At 40.2% G+C, this 25,758-nt stretch overlaps 1 protein-coding gene across 2 annotated transcripts in view; it reads right to left on the bottom strand.

Annotated features, from left to right (window-relative positions):
* The window catches only part of PTPRO (protein tyrosine phosphatase receptor type O), a 140,400-nt gene that overhangs the window by 47,590 nt on the left and 67,052 nt on the right, over nt 1–25,758 (bottom strand). For both annotated transcript variants that reach the window (XM_058023026.1, XM_058023027.1), the window contains exons 2-7: nt 16,223–16,496; nt 9,023–9,181; nt 6,834–6,986; nt 4,364–4,813; nt 3,303–3,464; nt 350–549 (exon numbers count right to left, since the gene is read on the bottom strand). In XM_058023026.1, coding sequence (XP_057879009.1) covers nt 350–549; nt 3,303–3,464; nt 4,364–4,813; nt 6,834–6,986; nt 9,023–9,181; nt 16,223–16,496 — 1,398 coding nt within the window. The remainder of the gene's footprint in view (nt 1–349; nt 550–3,302; nt 3,465–4,363; nt 4,814–6,833; nt 6,987–9,022; nt 9,182–16,222; nt 16,497–25,758) is intronic.

The raw sequence follows: 25,758 nt of genomic DNA, 5'->3' as shown, positions 1-25,758 counted from the left end.
AGGCTCTGTTCTCAAATGTGGGACAGCTAAGAAATAATTTATGCTGCTTTGATGATAACCACGCATGTGAGCACTTTGCTTATTACAGATGCACTGCAGCACATGCCTGAGTGAAGCCACAGCAAGTCCAGCAGGAACAGCACTTGAACAAGCCTGTGCTGTGCTGCACATTCTCACTGCTGGGCTCTCCCCTGCACTCAGCACCAGCCACATCCCTCCCTCTGGGCTGCAGGAGGGAGCAGCTGCCACTGTGCCCTGCAGCCTCAGAGAGCCCTGGGGCACAGGGATTCTAAACAGCAGCGTGATTTTTTGTACTGGATTGGAAAACGCTCCAGCTTCTGCTCCTTACCTCAGTGCAGTAGTGTTTCTCCAGCCTTTGGCTCTCCTTCTGCTTCTGGCAGGTGAGGGAGAGCACAGACACGATGGTGCTGTTGCCACTGCTCTCGTGTGACGCTGTCCAGGAGGTCAGGGCAGTCGTGGAGCTCAGCACTGTCACTGTCACATGCTGGGGCTTCTCAGTGAGCTCCTCTATCCACTCCCCTGTGGGGCCTGGGACATGGCCCAAAAGCACAGGTGAGCAAGCCACTCCATCCATTTGAGGCACACAGGTTAAAACACCCTTATTTCATCGAATTATTTATTCCCCTTATTCCCTTTAATAATTATTAATTCCCTTTATCCCCCTTTGTAATGATTTAATTATTTATTTATTATTTATTATTAATAACATATTATAATATATTAATATATATTATTAAAAGTTCAAAATATTATTTATTTATTTATTATTTATTCCCTTTCAGGTGAGGGAGGCTGGACTGGCAGATGTCCACCCCCACAGCACCTGCAGCAGAGCCCGTGACAAGAGGAATGTGCCTGTCTCCTGTCTGACAATTCAGAGGGCATTATTCTTTGCTGCTCACCAGAAACCACCCAGCAGGATCAGATTTGCTCCAAGGGAATGCTTAAAAGCATGGGCAGCCAATAATGTACAGATCATTGACCAATATTAAAGCATAAGCACACAGATTTTTTTCACCTCTCCACACACTGACACACCCTCCAAGCACACTATAGCCTCAAAGTATAAAATCAAGTTCATAGAGGTCACCACAGTGAACAATCTCATTTTTTTGGAGCACTTGGTTGAGAACACAGCTTTAAATATAGATAAAAGAACAGTTTGGAAAATAACTTCAGCTAGACTTGGTCAAAATTTTGTATTTCATGAAAATAGCCCATTTTTTTGTCACTTTTAAGCAATACTTGTGACCTCTCTCTCCTTGACGTTCTTCCTCTGTGCAACTCTAATGGTAATTTACATTTATTGATAAAATAAAACAAATGCCAGAGCAAGAATGTGGTTTAAGATCAGCCTATAAGATTTGACTGCTATCTGGATGCAACAAAAATATGTAACCTAAAGCCAGTAATTTGACAGGATGATTCACCAACCAAGCATTACAAGGAAAATATATGATTGATACTGTGGGCAAAATTTATTCACAGAAGCAGACCCACACCCACAGAGGTAAAAAAGAGGACTTTGATCATTAGATTATTCTCTGGAGACAGAGGATGTACATGCAGCTCTCACTATTCAGAAGCTGTTTCAGCACTGGCATTAAAGCAGCAGAGATGCCTCATGTCATAACCCAGAGCTGTAGTCCCCACACAAAAAGTCTACTTGATCAGACTCAGGAAGGGGAATAGAAAAGCAATTTCAGCCTCAGAGCATTTTTTCATATCTCCAATTTGGCATTCTACCAGAAATACATACAGAATCTATCTAAAACATTAAGGACCTTGCATTTGACAGAATAACTAAGGTGACTGCCAAGAACCCTCATTTTGTTGTAAAAGTCTGCAAAAGTAACTGACAAAACCCAAAGTTTGTTATGTGTTACATGTAAAATTAAAATGCCATTGCCTTCCTCTAACACTTTAATACTTTATCCATAATAAGATTCATATTTAATCTGGCCATCCACACCCATGAACTTTGGGTTAACATGTCCTCATTTCTCTCAGGTACACAGTTAGCATGGTGGACACTTTAAGCATTAAATACTGCTTAATGAAAATAAAATATGTCACACCTTGAAAAATGGAAAAACATTTGGTACTAATAGCAATGCTACATATTTCTTTATCTACTTTAATGCTTTTCATATAATAAAGCTGTCCAACTATTCCTAGAGAAAAACAGAAGACTGAAATTAAAAGAGCAGAGACCTTCTCTCTCACATGCTGTTTTCTGGATGTTTTCCAATTATTGTTTCTTTCCAGTATAAAGTTGTTAAAAACGGAGCAATAGTGGAATTGCTACATGCAGTCTAGCATTATGATGAATTCAAATTTAAATACCTATTATTTGTAAAGGTTATGAGCTACAAAAGACACAATTTTTATTCATAATATACTGAAGTGCTTGACTACATTTCCTTTTAATGGGATTTTTTCTGCCAGCTTTGGCTACTGTGTCTTGTTGCAGCACTCATGGTTTGGGAAAGCATTATCTTTTCACATGCAAAATTGTGCAGTGCTGCAAGTATTCCCCTGTCTCATTCCATGGGCATTCTGTAGGGTGTATCTATTTCCTTTTGCAGAAAAAGGTGCAAAGGTGACCACAGCCATTAGAAGGATAATGATCTGAATTCACCAATACCTGTCTCACTTGCTGATCCAATTGTCAGTCATGGTATTAGTTTACACAGTAGTGTATTATTACTTTGTCTTTTACTAAATCTCCAGTTAAGAAAGCCTGGGATTCTACGGGGAAATAATAAATTACTTTTTCTCCTTTGAATTTAGCAGGCTGAACCACTTCATCTGCTGTAATTTGCTCTGTGTTCTCTCAGAGACCATTCAATTTCAGAGTTCAGTGTTTAATTGTGCAATTCCCACACTCTCAGCCTGGGCTGCCCTTCATCCCTAACACAGTGCATACTCCAGGAGTAGGAAAGTTAAATATTTCCAAAGCTCTCTACAACCACCAAATTAATTCTTGGAATTAAATCCTCACTGTGAGAAAAGGGAAACTCAATTTCACTTCTGAACACTGACTCCATCACATCACTTGCTTTCCTAAGACTGCTAAGATGGCACAACCAAGGTCCATCCAGGCAGGTTGTAATAAATTAACATATTTGCACTGCATTTCCTTCTCTGGAACAGGGAATTCCAGAAGACCAGACCCTTGTGATCCATCAGCAGGTGCCAGAAATACCCCAGTGGTCAAGCTCTGTACATTACAGTTATGTTGCTCAGGGAGAAAAAGCTGAGTTTGGTGAGATACTTACTGATGTAAAAGCTGAGTGTTTTTGCTGATTGACTTCCCCGAACTTCACAAGAGCCAGAGGAGCTGAATGTTGTTACAGACAACTTGTATTTTCCTGGTTCTTTCAGTTCAGCAACAAATTTGTGGGTGTCCTCACTCACTGTCAAAAACTCTGTGGAGTTCTCTAAATCAGGAGGGAGAAAACAAAGTGTGGATTAACTGAAATTTGAAAGGTTCCAGCCACCAATAAAATTATTTACATCAGAAATGCTAATCCTGTTTCAGCTGAGGGATTAAAAGGTATCCAAAAGGACTTTATTCAAACAGTGTGGCAATATGTATGGCAGTATAAATCTTTTTTAACAAAAGAGAACTGCAAACTGTGGTTTACTCCTGCTCAGCTAGAAGTAGATGCTGCACAATGCAAAAACTGCTCAAGAAATGCATGGGATCTAACAAAGCCCTCTGTGTGGGAATTCATAAAATCAGAGGGTTTTGGGAAAGCTGCAAAAGGCAGGCTTTAAAGACAGCAGAACTGTCATTAGAGCTGAGCAGTAGTCATGAGATAGGTCAGCAGAAAAAATATGTAAAAAGTAGAAAAGTAAGGATAATAGCTGCAGAAAAGTTTATCTAGTGAGATATTAGGAAGTTCTAAGCTTAATAATGGAGATCTGTGCATTGTGTTTTAAGGTTTACAAGCAGGTACTGTATTCTAAATAAGCAAGCACTGTTTTAACCAAAGGTATGTGGGCTTATAGTGGTTGGATAGAACTACTGTCAATGTGCTTTTGCTTTGTGTGAGTGGTCAAAAGACTTATAAAGTAAGTTGTAACATTAAGTTCTTGGTCTGCTGCCTGGGATGTGAGCTGCTGGCATCTTCCCATTGTCATAGCCATGGAATGAGACTGATGCTGGAAAATAAAACAGCTCAAAACATGTTCCCAGCTGTTTGTGATTTGCACATAGACCCCATCCAGCAATACTCTGAAGCACAGAACCAGGTAATCAATGATTCATAGAGGAGACAACCACCAGTGGAATTACAGAAAAGGCGGACAAGAAGGGCACGAGGCTCTGCTTTACCTTCCCTTTCAATATTGATGTGGAAACCATCAAAGGCAGTAGGGGGCTTTGGGGGCAGCCAGGTCAGCACCATCTGCACAGGCAGGAAGGGAGAGGGCTCTGCTGTGGGCCTGCCAGACCCCGTGCTGGCATCAGGGGCTCCATAATCCCTGGAAGCTGCAGGCACAAACTCCTCCTCGCCCTCGGAGGACTCGGCCTCGCTGGACCACCAGGACGGCTGAGAGCTGGCTCCATCCTCGGTGCTGTTGGAGGGCTCGTCCAGCCAGCCTGCAGAGGAGTTTGCTGCTGGCCTTGCAGTCGGGCTCTCAGAGGGACGGCTGGATTTCTCTTTCCTCATGATTTCCTGCGGGCCGATGAAGGATTCCTCGGCGAAATTCCCGCTGTGCTCTTCCCAGTTGTTCCTGTTGATTGGGATGATCTGGACAGAAATGTTTCGGGGTGGGTAAGGAACTGGAAGAGAAGCAAGGGATAGGATTTTAATGGGTGTGTTCTGTGCACCTTTAAATGTATTAATTCCCCATACAAATAGCATTCTTCTAGGGATGGCTTGAAATAACTTCTCACTAAGATCCTCCCTTCTCTTGCCAATTCCCATACATATACCAGAAGCGACTGTGGAGGGATCAAGATGAATAAATTCACAGATAAATTCACAGCATAATCACAATAAAGAATGCCAGGAAGTAAAGTAGGTGTGAAGTCACAGTAAATCAAACTTCAGTGCTATTGTAACAGCAAGGCTACTCCAGTGTGAATTTTTAACAGTGAATCTTTGTTGTGTCTTCCAGGAAGTTCTCAGTCATGGAAAAAAAAGCCCACCTCTGTAGAAAAGAATTGAAACATTTGCAAAATGAATATATGCCATAGCTCATATTTTAAAAAATAACCTTGCTGTAGGGCTTTTCATATGCTTTTAGCAGCCACCTTTTCACAAGCATTAAACATCAGTTTAAAATTTAATATTTGTGAAAGCTTGATCTTAAGATTTGGGTCTCCACAAGACAAGAGTCTGGCACGCAAAGAAGTTACTTCAGCTGATGGCAGGAGGTGAACACACAGCATTTTGTTTGTCTCTCTGTAATTGCTTGTCTGCCTCTCCTTACACACTCTTAAGTGTGAGTACCCTCTGCAAATAATTTTGCCTGGCACCTTTTAAGCTGGCACTTTACAGCACACTAATTTGTTCAACTCCCATCCCAGTCACAGCAACTAATAGAAAACCAGACTTTACATTCTCATTGCAGTTCATGTGAAAAATGAAGCATGGTTGGGCAGCAGGAAAAAATAAAAGGGATCCTGTTGGTTATGGTTCAATATCTGAACAACTGTATTTAGGATCTTCAGGACAGAACTCAGCTGGCATCAGTTGGCTTAGTTCTGTCCAAGGCAATGGACCAGCACCAGTGTATTCATCTGAAGATTTGGCCTTTTGATTTTATCGCTGGTACATTTCACTTTGGACCCTGATAAATGTCTGCGGTCCAAGAGATTAACAAAAAAGTTTTGGGCACCATCCCAGGACCAAATTAAATTAGTTCTGGACCCTGAACAAATGCAATTTTCAGCCTCTGCAACATTGCTGTCTTGGAAATTAAAAGTTCATGCTTCAGGGCACAGAGTGGCCGCCAAGTCGGGCAGCTATGACATTCTTCTCTGTGATGGAAAAGTGCACAGTGAGGAAGGGCTTCTGGAGCAGTTCAGCTGTGATTCACTGCACAGGGAGACAGACCAACAGAGACAGATCAATAGTCTGCTCAGTGCAGCTATTCCTGTGGCATAAAAATTCATTCCTTGCATGTGGTGGTGTTCGAGGGTCCCCAGGACAAGGGGAGAGATGAGAATCTTGACTCCATGCTTCAGAAGGCTGATTTATTATTTTATTACATACATTATATTAAAAGAAAATTATACATTAAAACTATATTAAAGAAAGAGAAAGGAGGGAGACATCAGAAAGCTAGAAAAGAATGAATAATAAAATCTTGTGACTGACCAGAGTCCCGACACAGCTGGACCTATGATTGGCCATCAAGTAAAAACAATCCACATGGAACCAATCAAAGATGCACCTGTTGGTAAGCAACCTCCAAACCACATTCCAGGCAATCAGATAATTATTGTTTACATTTCTTTTCTGAGGCTTCTGAGCTTCTCAGGAGAAAAATCCTGGCAAAAGGATTTTTCAGAAAATATCACAGTGACACTTGCACAAGGCCTAGGATACCTCATGTGAAGGAGAAGTTATTTTCTAAGAAGCAAGCTTTATAACAGAAACACTCACACAAATTTCCCTGTGCACTGTTTGCATCACAATCCTATGGAACAGCCACAACATCCTCTCTCTCCTCCTGTGCTCCCAGGACTGCTCCCACACAGCCCTTGCTCTCTGTGGGATCAGTCCCCTCCATACAGCAGCAAGAAAAGCAGCAATACAGATTTGAAAGAAATTATGTATAAGAATTTTCATCACCTGTTCTGTGCTGCTTGGGCTCGTGCTGGACCCCACTGTATTCCACCAGCGTGCTCTTGTTGAAGGTTGCTTCTGATACCAACTGAAATGTGATGTTGCTGTAGCATATGCCTGGCAGCCAGTGATTGAAAACTGTTTTACCTTTGAAGAAATCTGCAGAAGGTTTAAAGAGGAAAGAAGGAAGGGAAATAAAAAGCAGATAATGCATCAAAACTTTGCTTTCTGATAACGTGACTGCACATGGTGAATGGGCAATGCTTTAGATGTTTAAACACTTTTCAGCCTGCTCTGAGACATGAAATTGTAATAATTCAGTTTGCCAACACACTTTTCCTGGCTGTCAAAGCCACTTTGCTACCAGAAAAAAGAAAGACACCAAAAAACAAAAAAAAAGGCCCAGCACAAGAAACACGAGCTGCTTTTCACTGGCAAGGGAACTGAATCTGGCAACCTGCTCCACGTGACAGGGAATATCTCAAAGAGCATCTGACAGCTCCTGCAGACCTTTAACTGCTGCACGCAAAACCTCTTTGGTGTTTTGCTGACTGAGGCCCAGCTTCTGGGAGATGCTCAAAGGAACAATCGAGTGGTGCTGAGGGCTCAGCTCACATCCACCACACATGAGGGCTGAAGAGACCTTGCTCAGGGCTATCTGGCTGTGTGCAAGCTGATTAGTGAATCTCCTAATTTAGGCTGACTCTTTTATTTATCAGCAGTTTTAGCGTTACAGCCCCCAGAACCATCTATTAGCTGTGGAAGAGACAAATTACTGCTGGTGTCCTTTTTGTTCTCTGCAAAGAGGTCACCTGTATTTTCTGCCATGATCCAGACTTTATCCTTCCGAACTTCTGGCACTTTACAGCACTGAGGAGAGGATTTCTAGCCCCACTATGTATTGAAGCAAAGAGACTCCCAAATTCTCTGACCTCCTTCTGGAGGTGTGTATCTCCCTTTGCTGACTTTAAAGAGAGTTTCCAGTGATGAGTCAAAGACTGAGATCCTTAATTCAGTACCTAAAATTCAATACAGCACCTACTGGATTGCCCAGAGATTTTGATTTTGGATTTAATTTTGATTTGATTTTGGATTTTACTGCTACTGCAGGATGTTAAACCATTGGGGTTTCAGGGTCCACAAGGCACATTTGTGCCTTCCTCGCCTCTTAGGGTGCTTCCCACAGGACATTTACAGTCCCATTTATATCTCTGAGGCAGATACTGTGCTTAAGCCATACTGCAGGGCAAAAGTTGTGAAGAAATATATGAAAGAGTTCAGTTACAAACAAATAAAAAAGAAAGCAGAATTTGCTCTTGGTCAGATCATTCAGGTTGGTTGTTTGCTCAGGCTGACTGTCTAGACTGTTAGATTGATTGCCCTTGATTAGATTTTTTTAGGAGCATTGAAATTTCTATTTTGCAGCAGGGTTTATTAGCTCAGGGACACACTGAATGCTGCATTGATGTACTGTACAGCACAGCACTGTGTCACTGCAGGGTGACACAGAACCACCAGGCTTGATCCTGTGCCAAAAATCAGGTTTATTGAATGGGTTTCCCTCCTCTGGGACATCCCAGAGCTTTCCTATCATCCACAGACCAAAGAGGGAACCTTGGCCAGAGGGGAGAGCCAGGGAGATTTTGTATTGCTTTGAACTGACACAAAAGCACCAGGGACTGGGGATGCCTTCCCTGGCTAATTTCACACTGAATACAAAAATCCAGAGTCTTCCTCTAAAATCCAAAAGAAGGGAAACATCACTAGAAGTAGGATTCTTGGAATTTAAAAATCCCAAGTGAACCACCAGCTCAATTCAAAGACCTATCCCTTACTTCACAATATACAAGCACATTAGCAGAAGCAAAAATCATTATATATATATATAATATATATAATGATTATATATTATATATATGATATATTCTATATAATCATTATATATAACATATAACATATAATATAATATAATATGATATAATATAATATAGTATAATATAATATAATATATTAATTAATATACATGTAATATAATATGGAATATATAACATTATATATATTATATATATATAATATATAGTCATTATATATATATATATAATACGAATACATGTCAAAACTCCCATCTAAGATCACTGTTTTGGACGTTTCCAGCAGAGTTAGCATTAAATTTTGGTGAAATAGTTTCCACCTACCTTTGTAGAGCATTGTTCTGTAGTCTTTTCCTTCCCAGTAGCTTATATTGACCCTGGTAAAAACATTGTACTTCTCTGGGTACTGAATTTCAAACAACACTCCTGTTTCTGGAGATGGCTTGTAGTCATAGATAGAAACATTGCTCACAGGAAGTGGTTCTAAAGGATATACAAACAAAAGGGGGGAAAAAGGAAGACAGGGGCAAATTAATAGGCAAAATTAGTTTTTTGCACATAAAAAAACATCAATGAAAATAAATGCTTTTGTAAGTATGGCACAGGCACTCTTAGATCTACAAGATGATATTTGGGGTATCACTAAGGTGTGGGGCAAAGCTACCTGGGACATTGTCAAAGCCAGGATTTCTATATACCCCTCTTTAAAGAATGTATTTTCTTAACATTTATGCTTTAACAGCAAAATTTCCATATTTGACATTTAAAAAAAATTATTATTTAAGCACTCAGTCATGACCTCAGAAACATTTTCATCTTTAATACTTGTCAATCATGTAGAAGTGCCCAGACAAAACCAACACAACACTTGAAAGTGCTCGTGACTTCAGCATAAATGTAGAGCTTTCAAGATAAGCTGAGAAAATAATCTGTGTAATGGCCAAAGGAAGCTACACGAATAAAGATTTCCTATTTTGGTATCTATACATTTCTTCGTTTTGTGGGTAGTTCTACAGTCCCCATTCCCACCATGTGAGAGGGCCACCATCCTTATCTGTTCACCCACACCAAACTTCTACAAAAGAAACAGCACCACTGCCATTATTTTACAGATGAATAACTGAGGTACAGAGAAATAAAGTGGTTTATTGGAGGGCACAGGGAAAGCCTGTGCACAGGAAGGAGGTAAGTCAGGAGCTGCTGCTCTCTGAACTCAGAGTCAGCAACAAAAATTAAGAAAAATACCCTGTGTCCTGTGATTTGAAATCCAGACCACTGCAGCTCCATCAGCTGAGGAAAGCCATGTCAGTTCACTGCTGCATTGTTGCTGACAATAAGAAAGTCACATTTTTATTCAGCCTTCTCTACTCAATAAAAAACCCCAAGAAAAACTAAAAGAAAGAATATCTTTTGTTCAATGCCCTCCTCAGCAAGAAAAAAATGACAGCAACCCAATTATCCTGTGGTTAAGAGGTCCAAGCAAGGTTATATTGTTAGCTGAAATTTGTCATAGTAACATATTTTAATGGAGATAGCTAATGTAATTATGCCTACATCCTTATAAAGATTAGCATGTTGATTTAGTTTTTGCACACTACAGGGATCAGATTGCAAAATTCAGGCTGTTGATTAGCACAGCCCTACAGGACCTGTTTGAGTCCAAAATTCTGCTGCTGTAGGCCTGGAGAAAAAAAAATAAAATATTTTTCCCCAAAGAGCATACAGTAACAATGGGCAAGAGAAAGAGCAGATGAAATGGGAAGATCAGTATCACTATCAAAAGTGGAATTATCCCACAGGAGGTGAAGTTAATCAAAGCTGGAAAAGCAACACTGCAGTGAAAGAGAAAACTAAATCCCAATGACCAGTAGAGTATTTTCACTACAATTTCAAGTTTCTAAATGTGATGAGAAACAGAGATGAAAAACCAATTGGGAATAAAACCATAGATGTAAACAAAATCTCTCACCAAAACTAGTGTGTCATAATTTCTAACTTTGCCAGAACATGGAAATGCAATATTGTGGGATTATTAAACTATTTCTCATGGTATTATCTCCATCAGATATATATCAGTATATTTGTACATTAACCACTTACAAAGAGAAACTCCCTGTTCCACAGATACCAACAGGCACTTCAGTGATGGGATCTGTGAAAATTCTGCTGACATTTCATGATAGCCCAGAAATCAGCAGGAGTAGAGCAGAGCACAGGAAACAAAGCCTACCCTCTTCTTTCTGCCAACGCTCTCCCCATCGCTTATTCCGAAATAAAGAGTGGAAATGACTCCCCACATGGCCAGAGGGTTCATATCACAGCTCACACAGCACAGCAGAGTGGTTTAAATGTCAATAACAATCTCTAAATAGCACAGTGCTTATGTGCAGGCATCTCCCACACTGGTGGGTGTGCCCTGGGCTTTCTGCTGCTATCTCATTCACATCCGAGGTCTCCTCATTTCTGAAAGAATTACTGAAACTTCCTTGTGCCAGTGATTCAATTACCCCCCTTTATTCCTTCCTACAACAAATCAAATAAAGGATGGAAGCCATATTCATTTTTAATCCAGATGATTTTTCCTCCTGATGCTTTGATTTAATTAAGCAACAATTGAATTAAGTGGTAATCACCACAGCCTCTCTTTCGCATTGCTATCTTCCTCTCTCTATCCTCTCCTTGCTCGTGGCTGATGTTAGCAGAGCTGCATAAGTGGCATAATGCAATTTAGAGATCCTCCCATTATCTTACTTCCTTCAGCACCAAATCTTCACATCAAAAGCTATTTGCACACTGTGAAATTAAAAGAACGCTCAGCAGATAACCATCATGCTCTGTCTTTCACTTACTAACTGCTCCTAGGGCTATTAAAATTAAAGAATATGTAAAATGCCACTCTTTACTATCTATATTTATAATTCAGAGCATAAACAGTCTGGTCTTTTTAATTTTACTAGTTTCAGTGTTTAGGATCCAGCTTGTCACAGATTTCAGTGGCTGTCAAGAAATAGCCTAAATAAAGTGGAATCACAGAAATTTAATACTTAGAGCTTTATAAAAGCCCTGTACTATGGTGAAGTCATATTACAGAAGGGATTTAGAGCATTTCACAGTCCCTTTTAATAGTTTAGAGTACCTCTTCACTTACAATCTCTTTATTTTTAGACTTGGAGATTATATTATACACACATAGACAAGATTGCAGCATCAAGACCAGCATTTGCCATTTTTCATAGTGCCTCATAATCTGCTGCTTCTGTAGCAGCTGCTTTCCCAATTTATCTGTTTAATAGGAAAATCAACTTCTCTGTTTATCCTGGACTTTCCAGCATTTTGCATTTAGCATATAACTTACATTACACAAGCATCAAGACAGCATAATAAATGTGCCTAACATCTTCCTCCAATGCCCTGGAAAATTCTGAATGCTAAATCCTTCATTAATGCATTCAGTTTGTGTCAGATACATTAATATTTGCAATTCAGGGGGAGAAAAAAAGTGCTGTGAAAATAAGTACCATATTTCAATCTAAATCAATTTGTTTGTAATATGTGCAGATTGGGTCACTCTACAAATTGAATTGATTATTGTTGTGGCTTTGAATACAGCATTACATGTGGGACTGAGATCTCTTGCTTCTCACATTGGAACCCAGATTAATCGTTATTTACCTCTATATTGTGACTTTTATAAAAAAGATGTCCCATTAATGGAGTGACCAAACCCTCAAGGGTAATTCTCTTTATTTACAGGAAGAAGTTGTGAATTATGTAATTTTCTCCCCAGGATGACACTATTTATGTAGCTGTACCATTACTGGGAGTAAGGCACAGCCAGGGTAAAGCTTCCATTATGCTGTAAACTTTAGGATGCTTTATCTCTTGTTAAAAAGAAACCATCTTTGAGATTAAAGAAGCTCTTGTTCAATACTTTGGGAACACAATGTTCAAGTTTATGATAGGCAATAGTGATATTGTGCTTATGAAGGGGGAACGTAAGTGAAAATATACCTGAGCAATGATGACATATAGTGCAATTTCTACATGGCCACATAAGGTGATAAATAAAAAGATGACACAACCTAAAAAATAATGTTGTCACAAGAACAAAGGCATAACTACTGCTCTTGAACAGATTTAGGTCAATTGTTTAGATCCTCCTTACAATGCAAATTACAGCAGGCTGCAGTTCTTTCTGTTTCTTTGATTCTGATGGAGAAGGTTTCTCACCCTGAAAAGAGGATAACGTGGTTTATTTGCTGGGAGAAGATGAGCCCTAATGGACCTAGATGCTGCTGTGAGTTACATTTCAAAGTTAGGGCTGCCACAGATAACCAGCCTTTTTAAAGGTGTTTCACATCATCCTTTAAGAAAGAAAAACATGAAGGGCTAAAGTTTCACATTTCATTGAGGAAAAAAACCCTCTGAAGCTGTGAGTTAAAGAACCCTGATCCATTAACAAGCCAGAGGAAAGGACTGGACTTGCTGAATCACTTCCTGCAGCATCTGGCACAATGACAGCAGAGCATTAACTGGGTGTAATGCCAATTACTCTCTGAGGCTGGAGATCAGAGTCCCAGCAGCAGCTGTTGGCCTCTCCAGGAGAATATTTTTGTAGGAGACACAGAGGCAGAACTCCCCCTAAAGGGAATATACTTCATAGTCATGTATGAAAGGAACCATCAACTTTTGAAACAATGAGACATTTTACCACTCAGAACTCCTAATCAACAGCTAAAATAAAAACCAGGCAGAGCTGCTCTTAATTACCATCAGAGATCCTCATATCCAGATTTCTCCAATTCCCAGCAGAGACACGTTTTTTCTTGCAGCATACAATATCTTTGCAATGTACTGCTTTCCCCATTCCTACAAACGTATAAACATTTTTTCCTTCACAACGTAAACCTGACAGTGCATATGGAAAAAAAAAAAAAAGCTATATGGGTATGACTCACCCTAGGAAGAATAAAATAAGGCTTCAAGCTGGGAAAACGTAGGATGAGTGAGTGAGAATATCAATCACTGATTTTACAGATGTGCTCTTCATTTATTTCATAAACTACTTTAAAACCAATTAGTAATAAGGTGGAATTTTCAGTCAAGTATTTCAAATACTAAATAAATTATACAAATTCCAGAGTTACTTCTCCCCCATTGAAAAGCCAAAGCTCCAAGAGCAGAGGAAAGCAAGCCTGAAACAGCTGTGTGAGATACCAGAACCACTTTAACATTGCCCAGACTGGAAGAGGTGACTTTGGCAGGCACAGAACAATTGCATTTATAGGAATTCAGCCAGGAAGGTGAGATTCTCACAATTATTCTTCTCAAAACCATTGCAAGGATCTTTAAAAAGCAGTCAGGGTTTCCATTTTTCTCCTTCAGTGATGTACTGAGCCAAATTTGCTGAACACAACTTTGCTACAGAATCAGAAGCAAAAAGGGCGATTTTGTGCTAAAATTCAATGTTACAGGTTTCTTATCTAAGAGTTTTCAAATAGCTCATCCTTTTCACTGCAACAATCTGGACCACAGAGCCTAAATGAGGAAATTCTACAGCTTGTGTTATCTTTGATTAACATGAGAAAATCCTGAAATTCTCCAAATCAGAGACAAGCAGAAGTGTGCAGTCTTGTAGAAAAGGACCAAATGAACAATGGAATGCTCAAAAGGAACTTATACATCCACATGAATATCTGCATGGATGACATGCTCATGTGCAATGTAAGGAGGTGATCCAAGACAGACAGGATGGCTTTGTTAAGGACAAATTGTGCCTGAAAAAATCTGAAAGTTTACATTGAATATGAAGAAAAACTTCACTGAAAAGTTGGTCAGGCATTGGAATAGGTTGCCCAGGGAAGTGGCTGAGTTGCCATCCCTGGAAGTGTTCAAAGAATATGTGGAGGTGGCACATGGGGACATGGTCTGGTGGTGAACCTGACAGTGTTGGGTTAATGGTTGATATTATCTTTTCCAACCTAAATGATACTATGATTCTGTGTTACAGCTATATTTATATGAGATGATTTTGTATTTTTATATGTACATATTTATGCCCATATACTTATATGAAGAGTTACACATATATATGCCTATATATAATGTATAAAATGTATATTTTGTCAGCTTTTCAATGCTTTTCTGGTCAGAAACCTTTAAGGGATAAAAAAAAGTCTTCATTTAAATGTGTTCTTCTCTTGCCTTTTCTTGCCAATTCCCTTAGAGGTGGCATATTGATGGGAGACATGAACAGGAGGAAGGAAATATCATCAGGATTTACCACCAGAAAGCAGAAGTCTTTCATGACTCTCACTGAATTTCTAAGTAGGCAATGCCTTTGAGGCACCTTGGTCTTGTTTTGATGAGCACTTTTTGGGTACACTCAGCTCTGTGTGAAACAGACCTCCAGCACACATTGAAAATCTGGATCTCCTTTGCAGTCTCCAGGAGATCCCAAAAAACTCTTGGGAGCACTGCCTTGGGAATAACCACATTGGCATCACCAGCTATCCTGACTGATTTATTTTGTGGCAGCCTAATGAATGGGGTCAATCTGCCACTGGTAAAGCTCTCCTGACACCAATGGAGTTAGAGCAGGAATTAATTTGGTAGTGGGAGCTAATGGCAATGTGCCATTCTTTCACGTGTAAGATATAGATGGAATAATTTAGATGGTTACATGTCTTTGCATGATTAAATAAACCAAGAATGTTAAACATTCAGAGAGCACAGGGCAAAAAGATTATTATCTGCCAAAAAATCAAGTTAATTGATAGTCATAAAATTATGAAAAACAGGAAGTGGACAATACCAATAACAGGGAGAAAAAGCCCAACAACAAACCAAATACCACCTCATGCATGTTTTTGGAGAAACCAGTGGTCACAACAGGAGTTTTAAGAACTCTTAAAATCTGAAGGGTATTGAAACACCTCAAAAATCCCACCCCAGCACCCTGCCTTTTCATTCCAAATTTACTTTCAGTTCTGTACCTTGTGCTCCAGAAGGTGAACTCAGGAGCAAAGGCTGCTACAAGAGAGCCAGCGCTCATCAGTCTGCCTGACAGAAAATATCACAGAGGAGATTGGATCCTTTCCCTTCCAAACGGAGGGAATTTAGTCTTCAGTCACAATTTACAGCCTACTTTTGGAGTTCAGTGCGGTACCCTTCAGTGCTGCCTGCAGGACTGCCCTTTCTTTGCCACAAATGTGGTTGTCTCTCTGTTGAGGCAAAACCAGAGAAATCCCCAGTTCTCTCTCTGTTACCCCTCAGTGTTCAGGAAGGGCCAGCCAGGGGAAACTTAGTCTTTCCTTTCTTTCTGCCCACACCTTGTGAATTTTCACTCACACCTTGTCAAAACTTCTTCCCTACTGCTCTCACACAGGGAAGCATCCTACACAAAACCAGAACCCATTGAAAAAAACCAACCCAACCTTCTTCACAAGAAGAACTCATGGAGAAAATAAAAAGCCACACACACAGACACGAAAGAGAAGAAAAGAAGAATAAGATGTTACTTACTGGTTAGCACAGTGATTGATCTTGCTGACTTGGAAACCATATTTGAGTTGACCACTAAGAGAGTCACTATGTAATACAGGCCATGGTATTTGGCATTGAAAACCACAGGGGCAGGTAAAGTGCTATTGAATTCATCAAACTGGAAAAAGTAGTTCTTGGATTCCCCAGCTATCTTCACAACGTAGACAGAGGATGAGCTCACCACGTCCGATGCCTCCAGGGACACAATGATACAATTGTCCTCTCTGACAGCAACTTGGAAAGGCTCTGCACTCTGCAAGGCGAGAAAAAGAGGTTGTTTTGGTAAAATCTAGTATTTTAATTTTCACCTTTTTCCCTTGTTATCCATAAGATCCTCATATTTGCAATAAAGTTACGTCTTGTATTCTACTGGACAGTTAACATCAATCAAGAGCAATTATTTCAGGCTGCAATTCACAGTCAGCCAGAGCCCACAGGTATCTGATTTTCAGAGGCCAGGCTCTCTGCAGCAGAGGATGGATCCTGCTGTGTGTTTTTTGATACTCCAGACACTCCATTCCTTACACCCTGAGGAATTAAGCCTCTGTCATCTTTTCATGAGGAAAGGTGAAGTAGAGCAGAAGGAGGATGAGATTGGAAAGGGTATCAGGGCAAGAGGATTTCCAAAAAAACCTCAGTGTCATTTGAATCCCCAAAATGAGGTGATTAAATCAAGACTCTTTTATCTTGCAGAAACAGGATAATATATTCCTCAACACAATATATTCTGAAAGGCTACAACTGAAGAATAATTTTGGGTACTGCCTAAGCTTTTCCAAATGTGTATTGTATTAACCATACTTGCCTATTGCAGCAAGTACCATTTCTTACCACTATGTGCATAGTTTTGCCTAGCACTTTTTATTTCGTAAGCTACAGCATTTAATTTTCAATATTTCATTTATTAGTGGTAGAGAGAAAGGAGCAATTTAACCTTGTTTTCATGTATCATGAGTGTGTTAACCCACGGCCAGCTGAAAACACTTTCCTTTTTATTAATTTCAAACCAGCTGTCAGGAGAAGCACTTGTTCTCTACAGGAATTTCAAAACAGATTCATGCTAATTAATGAGAAAGAAAAGTTCAAGCTTACTTTAAGAGTTGCATTTTTGTTTATTAGACCACACCACCGTTTATAATTATTTTACCCCCCATGAAAACTGTAATATCTGGTATTTTCAGTTCCCAATTCCACAGTATTTTTTCCCTTCATGTTTCACAGGCTGAGAGCTCTCAGGGAAAGGCAGAAAAGCAAGGATAGTTTGCAACTTCTTTGATCAAATTTTTCCTCTACCAAAGAGAGCTAGAGACCTCCTTCAGAGATTAATTCTAACAGTCTGACTACCTACTATTTTCTTGTGGTTTTGTTTAGTGCTTGTTCTTCCGTGAAAACAATATTTCTGGGATTTATGCTGCGAGAACCAGGATCCCTACTTGAAATTCACACATCTGGTGTTGCCAACTCCTGGCATTCAAAGAAACACCTCAATAAAAAAAAAAATTCACAACAACAATAATAACAGAAGTAAATATAATAATAAATAAATAACAGAAGTAAACCTGCCAGGAATAAATAATTGGTTCTAGAAGTGTAAGATTTAAACCAGCAGCAGTTTGTCTTTCCATGTAGTGATGGTATTATGATTGGGCTTTGACATTTACAGTGTACCTAAGGCTATGTCACCCTAGAGGCAAAGCCACAGGCTTGAGACAGAGCCCCTGAGCAAACCCTCCCATCTGATGCAAGAGGAGAACAAGGCACAAAGCACATAATCAGTGCAACCCAAAGAGGATAACCTGTCTAGACAGCTCCAAGCCTGAGATTAAGAACAGAGGCAATGCAACTTCAGCTGCTGACTTGAGGCTTGCTTTAGTTAGTCTTTAAAAAAATTACTTTTAAGTTGTTAAAATTGTATCTGCCAATGTTATCAGTGGGAGAATATTTTGGTATGGAAGTCTGGGTAATTTTTCACACATGGCAAAGCAATTGCTCCAAAAGGTTTATAATGTAAAACTACAGCTACAAAAAAGCTTCCACGTGTTTTCCCCAGCCTGAGCTGAATTCAACAGGCTTACCCTTGAGTAGATCAAAATTCTACATTTCAAGTGGTTGCACTTCCCCCTAAATCCCAGTCTAGCATTTGGATTCACACAGACTCAAACATTTAACTGGGGATTATGCTTAGATCTGCTCAAAACCAAGGAGGGGTTCTCTTATCCTTCTTCCTCCCTACTTTCTTTTCACTAAGAAAATGTGGAATCAATCCTACTTCAGCCCTCCTGGTGTGGGGAGACAGGAGAATGAAGGCACAGGTGCCCTGGCTTTCCAGAGGCACATCACTGTTGTATCACAGGAGCCATGGTTGTCTTCCAAGACCAAGCAAGGACTCAGCAAGGTTATTTCTACACACTAAGCTTGCAGTTGTATAATCCCATAGAAATCTGTAGGTTTTGACCTTCCACAGGCTTGCATTTGAATGCTTCACTAGAGGAGGAAGAATGGTGCTGTCTCTGAAATTATTCTGGCCTTCCCTTGGCCTTGGCACTGAATTCCACAGCTCCAACTCCACGTGCCTACCTGGCTACAAAGAACCAGCCCAAAGTGCCAAATGAATTTATATGTGCCAACGAACAGTTCAAAGCAAGTTCCTTGTAGCTGGATGCTATAAATCAATTGCTATGCTAATCAAGTACAGCTGGAAATTAAGCATATAATTGCAGAGTCATGGACATTCCTAGGATATAATTAGATATCAGGCAATGCTCGTGTGGGTTGTGATTTTACTCTTTGATTCTTCCATGGGTATTGTATTAACCATGATGAAGACCATGCTTTTATTTTTTCCTCCCTCAATGTTTTCCTGAATCCACAGCAGCACCATTCAGCAAATGGTTCACAAGCTCCCACACAATCAGCATAGAATGCTTCTGCCAGCTAAATAAAACTCTCATACATTTGCTGTTGTTACCTATGACACCTGCCTGGGGTAAATAGCTTTTTTTTGAGTGCTCCATCACCTTAAGCACATGGGGATTAAGAAATGACAGCTTCCCTCATCCATGTTTAGATGTTTTGGAACCTCTGCTGCCATGATGCATTTTTTGAGGGCCATCTCCTTAGCAGCCCTGTGCCCCATCCAGCCCATCACTGGAGGATGCATCCCTCTCTGGAGTGGCCCCTTTCCAGTGATTGTGTGTCCCTCTGGGCGCTTTCCAACTGCTGCATGCAGGGGACACATGGTATGGGGGAGACACCTGCTCCTTATTATCCACTGGCTCTTCAAGTAACTTTTAGCCTTTAATTTCTAAGATTGGAGTGGCAGATCAGAGATCAATAAAAAGAATTGGCAATTAGCATGTCATGAGATGAAATCATTAATCTCCTTTGGAATATGGAATATACTATCTCCTTTGGAATATATTTTAAAAAGAACAGACCATTCTGGCCATCCTTCCTCCAGGTTGTCCAGGGTCAGGGTTACCAGCCAGCACCGGGCTTGTGATTTTGAAAAGATTTCTAAGAAAAAAAGCTGAGTATTTTCTCTAAGCACCACTGCAAGTGACAAACGTGCCCCACTTAACTAGACTGTAAAGCCAGTGTGTCTTAAGACTGACAGCATCAGTATGGTAAATACACATTTCATTACTTCTGGTCAGCTACCTCCAGGATTTAATTTGCTGGTGTCACAGCTTGAGCGGCTGTTTCATGCCTGTGGGGAAATTTGGCAGGGCCTGTGCATTCAGAAACAAATGATTAGCTCCAGCTTCCTTCCTAGTTTATTATTACAAGCTCGTGCCACGATAAAGCACTTTAGAAGAAGAAAAAAAGAAAAAGGAGGGGGGGGGGGAAGTAAATCCCACAGTGTGATGCCTGTTCACAGCCATTTCCAGTGCAGGGATGAGTCATGTTAGTGGAATTTCCAGCCAATAACCAGGTCCCAATTAAAATAAAAAGGAAGGGGAGGCAAGGAGATATACAACATGTCAAATAAACAATATCCAAAGAGTAATAGGAAAATAAATGGTGTGCAGCAGAGCTCAGAGTCCTCTTTTCAGAAGTTTATATCCTTGGTTTATTTCCATATAACAGAATGAGTTTTACACATGAGGAAGAGATCAAAGCTGCAAAACAACTACTGATTTTTAAGTGCTCTAGCTTCTGAATGTCTCATTCTGAAACACATTGTGCCAGAACTCAATTACCAGAAGTGCAAGCAGTTACAAGTTCTGCTGAGGAGCTGTGGCCACTCATCAGCTCTGTAAAATTAAAGTACTGGAAACTGCATCTCATTATCTAATGCCAGACAAGTGGAACTAAAATCCCAAACAAATCTGACTTTGGCCAGCTTTTACAGAGTAAATCCTGCAGCATTCATAGGATTTTCAAAGTAAATAGGAGCAAATTTTAAAGCTATGAGGATCTACTTCTCAGGCACCATGCTGAACACCTACTGCATTATGCAAATATATAAAATAATACAAAACAACAAATATATAAAATAATACAAAAATAACATCCATGCACGTGCAAGAAAATATTGAACAATACTATATTTAGACCTCTTGGGTGAAATACTGGCTATTTAGTGAGTGATTCTACTACACTCTGATATATTTTGTCCTGGTGGCCAATAATGCTAATTTCATTCTAAATCATGTGATGACTCATTCTCACTATGATTCATCTTAATTAATCTTAGGTACTTAAAAGGAATGACTAAGCCAGGATGACCTTTTCAGACAGAACACCTGTGGATTCACCTAAGACTGGAATTAATTGTGAAAAATGCACTAAACAGCAAAGGGCTGATGGTCCCAGCTTGGCAATATTCCTGCAGTCCTCTGTCACTGGGTGCACTGAGTCTAAGCCTTACAAAAAAGGCCACATTGGGATCCAGATTTCAGGATCCTGGCCTTTGCTACAACCACAGAAAGCAGGAAAGAAATAAATAGCACTGCAAAACACGCTTCCTTGGAATTGCTAGCTATCATTATTAGCTCCTAGAGTTTAAATAAAATAGCTAAACACATCCTTAAAGAACTTAGGGAAGTACATCCTAAGCTTTCCACTTGTTCCAGTGAATTCTAGAGTAGGCACAGACTTCAGTGCTGACTGGAAATTGTTTGAAATGATCTTCGAAAGTGTGAACAAAAAGTGTTACAGCCTTCTGACAGAAATGTAAAGACTTCTGGAAAATAAGGATATTCATTTCTGAGGCTTTTGTTTTTATCTACACTTTCCCACAGGTTGTGTAAAGATCATCTCTTAATAAACACTCCCCAGAAGAAATACTCCACGGGAAAAAAAAAAAATGCAAATCTGTATAGTTAAGATTTTCCATGCAAAAGGGAATATTTTAACATGTAAAAAGATAGCGAAAGCTGCAGTTCTCAATAATTTATGGTTTGTGATTCAGGTTAACACATAATTTCTGGCATTCTGCTCTATGAATAGTGTCCTCAGCCCTGTTGCTATTCTGAGTCTCAAAAAGCCAGTAACAACAGTGCTCTGGTCATATTTTATAAATGAGCTTCCACATTTCTTTGCTCTGGGAGACAGCTCTAAAGGGAGGAGTGTTTTTTCCCATCTCTGCCCACAAAGGCAGAATATGAGGGTGGGTTTTTTTAAGCAAACATCATTATTGTGTGTGCAGCCCACCATGTTTTGCTGCCATTTTGAAGTTAATAACCTGGAAGGAAATATTTTTTCACATAATCAACTGCTACTATGACAGCATTAAGCTGTCATATTCCAGAATGTTAATTTCAGTAAGACTAATATCTAACGTATTTTAGCTGTATGTCCCACTGTTAACATGTCCAATACTTGATAAATTATTGCTAAATATATATTTTTAGCCCATCTTTCTAGTGCAGAGGTCAACACCCAACCATGTTGATTCAGAGGCCTTGATGTTAACAAGGTTTAAAACTAAGTTAGGAATTCTAGGATGGCATTTTTCCCTGCACATGTGCACCCCAAATACAACAGGAATTCACACCCAGGCACACGCAGTTTGGTTTCTCTCCACTCTAGATTTTTAGCTTTTCCCTAGTACTAAAATTATGTCAAAAAAGCATAATTCTGCTGAAAGAAAATATGATTTTGATATGAAAGAAAATATGATTTCCCTTCTCCAACTCAGATCTTTATGGAGCCTCTGCAATTAAAGTTTAGCCATCCCTTGTGGATGTAGCCAAACACATGCCAGATGAACCTTGTGCTTTAATTAAAATGCATCTTCCCTCTTGAGCCTGCATGTGAATAACAGAAAATGAAAAAGGGCACAGGAAACATATCACATTGCCTCAAATTCCTTAATTCTACCAAAAGAGCCCTTCTCCAGTCAATTCTTGCTCTCTGGGACAAGAATGAGAGCAAACTTCTGCCTGAACCAATGGTAAAATGATCAGAGCTGAGCACGTGCCAGGTGGGATCCCCTGCTAAATTCCAAAAATAACAAATAGGGGGAAGGGAAGAGAAAGATAAACTCCGTGTACACATTATCCTGAGAACACACACACCATCCAGCAATTAAGAAGGAAGGAGTGCAATTAAGCAGAGCTTCCACCTGCAACTGCAGCTCACTGCCCACCCCAGGCGGACGGAGGAACAGATCACCTCGTGGCAAGGCTGAAGGAGAGGGCAGAGTGAACAAATGAGCCACAAATTCAGGCAGATTTTGAAGAATTTGATGATTAGAAAGAAGTCTCTCCTTGCATGGTGAGAAACAATCTCTGAGGGGCTGCAAAGTTGGGGGATGAGAGGGAGCACAGTGGAGATGTGGGTTTGGGTGATGAAGGACAAATTCATTCATGCTCAGTGCTTCAGCTCCAAAACTGTGGATTCACCTCTGCCAATAAAGGAAATCTGTAACAGAAGCTTCTGATGCTGAAACAGCTTCTGAACAGCTGCTGATGCTGAAAGGTGACACGAGGAAGTTACACAGAAAATTCCTGGTGTTCGACAGAATGGAAGGGCTGATGTTGCATCATGAGAAAACAATTCCAGCAGGGCTGTGCAGCTGACATGAACTGAACTGGAGGCAGCTAAACTCCATACTCATGCTGAGAGTATAACAGAGGGCTACAGACTGACGTGGTGGGTGCTACGAGAGCGGAAAATGCCTCAATTTTTAATTAATAGGGTGCATATATACCCTTCATATGTGCACATAGTTCTTAAAGGCAGAATGCAATGCTTTGCTACTTGCACTATCTATAAAGAACACAGCTGGGAAGGTTGAGTTCTCACTTGTCAGAAAAAAATTGGAGACCAAAGTGGTTATCAAATTAATTTGTAATCACAAAGCAATGTAAGGGAAAATGAGGGAAGAGAACCAGACTTTCTCTTCCCCCTATGTTGTCTTATTATAAGAGAACAATGAATTTACTTGTAGAGAGAGGCTATTCCAGAATCCTACTTCTTTGTTCCATATCTGCAAATGTTTTTAAAGGGGATTAGGTGCCAAAGTGCCCTTAAGTAGTTTCAAAATTCTGAGACTACTAGAGAGGTTTTGAAATAGGGATGGATTTGTCAAAAAAAACCCAAAACAAAACCAACATCAAAAAACAAAACAAAACAAACCCAAACAACAACAGCAAAAACTTATAAAACCCTCAAAAAAACACATGTTCCAAATTTGGTTTTGTGACTTCACATTGGTCTGGTGCTCACTTTAAACAATCAGTCTGCCTCCTTGGTGGTCATTATTCTATCATCTCCTGCCTCTCAGCTCCCCAGAAAAAAAAGCTGCAAACACCCACCACCCTTTCTCCATAGGTCACAGGAGTCATGGCATGTCTGGAAAACCCAAGTTTAAATCCAGATCAGCAGTTTTCATATTCTGTGCTTATTTACCCTTCTTCCCTGAGCCATAACTGTGATGTGGCTGTGGCTATCCCTCAAAGATTGTTCACTCAGGTTCAAATACAGGTTTATTTTGTTTTGAGATCCAAGTGGAACCTGATGTTCTGCACTTTGATTACTCTGCGGTGTCCCTGTGCTCTCTAAACTGGCAAGTGATGAACAGACAAGCTGCTGAGATTTTCTGTTATTTATATATAGTTTCTGCAGATGAATGGTATTTTTCCTTGCTAAAGTATTTGCTGTGGTAAAGTGTGTGTGTGTATGAGTGTGATTGATTGTTTTGCTTGATAAGAGGTTTTTTTGCTTTTTTCTGACCTGTGCTCAAAGGGAAGCAAGCTGACAGTGCCATTTCCCTGATTACTATCAAGAGATGAGCTCTGTAACTCTTTGTACAGCGCAGGGTCAATTGCAAATCTACACAGAACATTTCAATTGGAGCTCCAGCCTGATTGTCCATTCATTTCTAGCGTGGCTTCAGGCTCAGTTCAGCCATTTGTAGCAATCTGCTAAGATCATACCCACAGAAGAATGCTCTGTCACACTGGCAGCGTGCTGCTCAGAAGGCATAAACACCCCAAACTCCAATGCTGCAAAAGCTCAGAACCTGTCACTGCCACCCTGCCCTGCAGGGACAGCTCCAGCAGGATTTATTTGGTTGCAGTGTATCGAGAATTTTGTTTTTAGCACAACTGCCAGGGGCTGACTTGGAGGAAGAGAAAGAGAGGAGTGAATACAAAGAGCTCAGGAAATGGAGCCAGGACCCTCAGCTGCTGGAAAGCCATTCCAGATGTAAAAGTGCCACCCCAGATGCCCAGAGCAGGAGACCAGGGGACAATGACTGCTGTTGCATAAATGAGGACACCTCAAAAATTTTCTGGCCAGAACTTTTGTGATGAGACTTCTGTGCTAAGCGTGAGATTAATCTGGCTTCATTTTATCATAATAAAAACAGTGTGCCTAGTCAAATCTTATCATCTAGGTTCCCTCTGTAGGGAGAGAGGGATATGAAGAATTTGGTTTACTCACTTAACGTTAAACAAGCTGTCTCCTGCAGATGTTTGTCTCTGTGCACCTTCCATTTAAACACCAGGAGGCAGATGAGAGCAGAAACAGCTGTGCATGGTTTGATGGCAGCTGCAACTCAGATTTTTAAAGCCATTTTTATGTATTATGGCTCCTAGTCTTTTTTTCTTGTCCAAATTGATATGATAAGGTTTCAGTTTTCTTTAGCTATTCTCTTCTTCAGCAGTATAAAAGTGCATGGTGGCTGTTACTGAGCAAGGCAAATAACTTTAAGCACATGGAAGGTGCTACTCAGCAAAAGATGCAAGCATGTCCATAAATCCTTTGCCTCTGTGACACAGGCAGGCCCTGAGTACAAAGAATCAATCAGGAGATCAAGGTCTCTTTTCTGGAGCTGCCAAAGAGTGATAACCCCTGAAACCTCCTTCTAATTTGTTTTGAGTCTTTTACCAAGTGAGGTTGCTAAAAGTCTTTCAAAGAACAATAAAAGTCTTGGTCTCTTAGGTGATGCTGAGCCTCCTGCTCTGCAGGTTCAGCGCTCTCCTCACAGAAATTATTATTCCTTGCTGTGGTCGTGTGGGTTTTACACTTGGCAGCTATTCAGTGGCCAACAGGGATGCAGT

Source organism: Melospiza georgiana, chromosome 4, assembly GCF_028018845.1.
Source record: "Melospiza georgiana isolate bMelGeo1 chromosome 4, bMelGeo1.pri, whole genome shotgun sequence".
NCBI lineage: Eukaryota > Metazoa > Chordata > Aves > Passeriformes > Passerellidae > Melospiza > Melospiza georgiana.
Note: the sequence above shows the minus strand (reverse complement) of the source record. Positions and strands in the feature narration are given on the sequence as shown.